This window comes from Priapulus caudatus, unplaced genomic scaffold (genome assembly GCF_000485595.1).
Source record: "Priapulus caudatus unplaced genomic scaffold, Priapulus_caudatus-5.0.1 Scaffold133, whole genome shotgun sequence".
In the NCBI taxonomy this organism is placed as follows: domain Eukaryota; kingdom Metazoa; phylum Priapulida; class Priapulimorpha; order Priapulimorphida; family Priapulidae; genus Priapulus; species Priapulus caudatus.
In genome coordinates this window covers 162,866-166,127 of record NW_014577194.1, presented here as the reverse complement: position 1 = coordinate 166,127, position 3,262 = coordinate 162,866, and the positions used below count along the sequence as shown (strand labels likewise).

The following is a 3,262-nucleotide window of genomic DNA, read 5'->3' as shown; positions in this document are numbered from 1 at the left end:
GCCGATGCAATACGATATATGATATAGCCACTGAGGTGTTGCCGTAATTTAGATCAAACCGGTGAGCAGGGGTTTCAGAGCAGCCAGATCGCCAGACAGCGTGAGCGTGGCAAGCGCCGTCCAACTACCGCTGTAGTAATCGCTGATGCCCTGCGAGTCGACCTTCGTAGCTGCGAGGTCAAGCACGCGCTGCTGGTCGGCCGCTTCTCCGCCGACGAGCAGCGGCAGCAGCGACGAGAACGTCGGCCCGTACATGAAGGCATTGTCCAGCCAGTTAGACATGACCGACGTGACGAAGCATCCCGTGTCCAGGTTGCCGACGCAGTGCGTGGAGAGACAGCTGCTGTCGGTCGTCTTCATCTTCGATATGACCTGGTTGGCGACGCGCGCCGAGTAGGTGGCGGCACCGACACCCTGCGTCGCTTCCTCCGGGAACCAGAAGACATCGAGAGCGACTCGCCAAATGCTGCGCGAAGCCTCAGAGCCGAACTCGGCCGCCGGTGTTCCGCTTCCGGAGCAGATAGTGGATCCACCGCTAGATGGGTCGGACCTAAACGGAACGAACCAGTTGGTCGTCAGTCCGGTCGAAGGACACTGGTTTGCTTCTAAGACGAGGTAGACGGTGTTGATGAGGTCATTCCACTTGGTCCTGTAATCGAGTCCTTCGCTTGCCGTGGCGTATGTGCTGGCGTACTTCAACATGTAATCTCTGAACACGCGGTAGTGCGCCGGTGCGTAGATGGACGGATTCGCGCAGTCCCAACCTCCCCAGCAGCTACCAATTCGCAGAATCCTCTTCGTTCCGGACGTATTTAGTATCGTGTTGAAATCCATGAAAGCCTTGCAGCTCTGGTAAGCCCAGCTCGCGACCTCGTTCCACCACGGGCGTACCTCGCCGACAGATGTCTCCACCATGATGATCATTCCCAATATGCTGTCCGCGTCTCCATCCGCCGCCGCACCGGTGCCAAGCGCTCTCGCGATGTTGTCGGTGAACTTCCAGTTGGGCAGGCAGGGGTTACCCTCGCAGATGTAGCCGCCACCCTGACAACTATCCTGGTCCGTCAGCTCGCACATTCTCTTCCAGCCGCGGAATATCTCGAAGGCGTAATTGAGCGCCATCTCGCGTTCGTCGTCCGACGTCGTGGCGGCAACTGATGCGGCGATGAGAAGTCCGTAGCCCTGACCCTCGGAGACGACACCGTCGGCAGCGCCACCGCTACTGTGGACGGCTCGGGCGCTAGAGGCGCTGTCGACGATCGTAGTGAGGGTGTTCATGAACTCGATCATGCGACTGAAGCTCGACTGGAGGCGTAGATTCGGAAGCAGGATACCGCTGCCGGGCGACGTTGTACCCGACGTCTGCGGTGTCGTTTGCGGTGTCGTTGGCGACGGTGTTCCTGGTGCGCTCCCATCGCAGTTTACCCGTGGGATCTCGCTCATACCTCTGACGTTGAAGCCCCAGAGATTCGTCGAGTACGATGCCAGCTGCACGGTGTACGTCTTGCCATTCTGATAGAGAAATATCGCGTTCCATATCTCGTCCGGCGAAACGGTGGCGTCGTCGCTCGTGAACGTGAATCTCACGACGGCGTTTGGCGTCCAGGGGTCCGTGTAGACCTGGACCGTACAGCCTGTACTCCAGCAGTAATTCTGAATCGAGCAGCCGGCGTTGACTCCTGTCAGTAACGAGCCAGCCAGCACTAGCAAGCATAAAACCGATCTCGTCATTATTACCTGCAACCGAGAACAAACGCAAACACTTTACATTTACATGCGTGTTCATGTACGAAGAAACGGTAAAATTATTAAACTATATATATATATATTATACAGCATATATATATTACTTCAGTGATACCTTATTTATAGAAAACTCCACAGAGGTTCTTCACTTGTGACCGTGTACTATAGTAGTCATCTAGGCTATGTTGTGATCACTCTTAGAACAGCAGACTTTCCCTAAGAACTAGGTATTGATTCCTATAACCCAGTTTTTAGCTTTTATAGTCTTCGGTATGTATATAGTGGCGGCTAATGCGTGTTTTTCGTGATTGTTGTAAGACTCTGTCTATAAGCTAGGCCCGGCTTTGTGTTTGGATTGTTGACGATCACATTACCTGTTATTTTTGATTGATTATCGAAGGCCTAAGCATAGTATATGAAGTTGTTTGATAATGCGAAAACATGGCGATCAATTTGTAGTTACGCTCGTTACTGCGAATATAAGCGCGTGGCAGCTCAAACATATAGTGGCTGGGTCAATATTATTCAGGCTATCTCTAACCGGATCTAATACTTGTGTGATAAGTTACTCACAGCCCGTACTATTATTCCCGAAAACAACTCGTGACAACGAAGGGGTGAAGGTGATGGAAACAAGTCGAAGTAGTGGCAAGGGAACCTGATACCTTGACGTGTTAGCCAACATCCGTTTGAACAACGAGTCAAACAATAATATGAGGTTTAGCACCTGGCTAGTGTGTATGTTGTCATCTTTATCAGGTGAAATTATAGCGTACTAAACAGGACGGTTTACAATACCGCGATACTGATCAGGAATGAGTAGAGGCAGTACATTTACTCGGGTGTAATATTGTGCACAACACTCGGCACTTACGACGCGCATTGGCTCATTTATCGTGGTTGTAAAGACAAAACTAACTCACCTATGCGCTGATATTTGCTATATAGCCTCGTGCACACGCGAATCTGGGAATGAAGTGCACGATATATGTCTTGTGTGTCTATGTGAATTTATAGGTTGATGACACCGGACGTCCGCGCCCCCTCCCCGATTAGCGTGAAATGATGTCGGACTGTATGGCGTGTTTTGCGTGTCCCCGTTGTTGCGACCTCGTCGTATCTCTGTGTCAGCGTTGTGCCGGCAGCTTTACTCTTGTCGCCTTATCTCGCTCTCGTGATCAGGCTACCCTGCTTTAGTTATTACCATAGAAATGATATAGTAGTTAAACTTAGTATCTCTATATATTTCTATGGTTATTACGTGCTTACGTGACACGATATGTTGTGATTGCATTCTGTAGCTACGATCATAAGCGACACGGTGACTCCCGTCAAAAATCCATTGAAATTGCGACAAATTTCCATTGAAATCCATAAAAGTTCGTCAAAATTTCTAACCGTAATTCTACATGGCGTTTGTCCGATTGCTACAAGTAGGTGAGTATGTAGAGAAATATGGAGACCATGTGTGTGTGTGTGTGTGTGTGTGTGTGTGTGTGTGTGTGTGTGTGTGTGT

At 50.4% G+C, this 3,262-nt stretch overlaps 1 protein-coding gene across 1 annotated transcript; it reads right to left on the bottom strand.

Moving 5' to 3' along the window:
- Nucleotides 1-6: 6 nt before the first annotated feature.
- LOC106805923 lies at nt 7-2,749 on the bottom strand. The gene is made up of 2 exons (XM_014807696.1): nt 2,670-2,749; nt 7-1,737 (listed from the first exon to the last, which is right to left on the bottom strand). Exon 2 carries the CDS (start codon nt 1,729-1,731, stop codon nt 49-51), a length of 1,683 nt encoding a protein of 560 aa, XP_014663182.1. The 5' UTR covers nt 1,732-1,737; nt 2,670-2,749; the 3' UTR covers nt 7-48.
- Between the last annotated feature and the right edge of the window lie 513 nt (nt 2,750-3,262).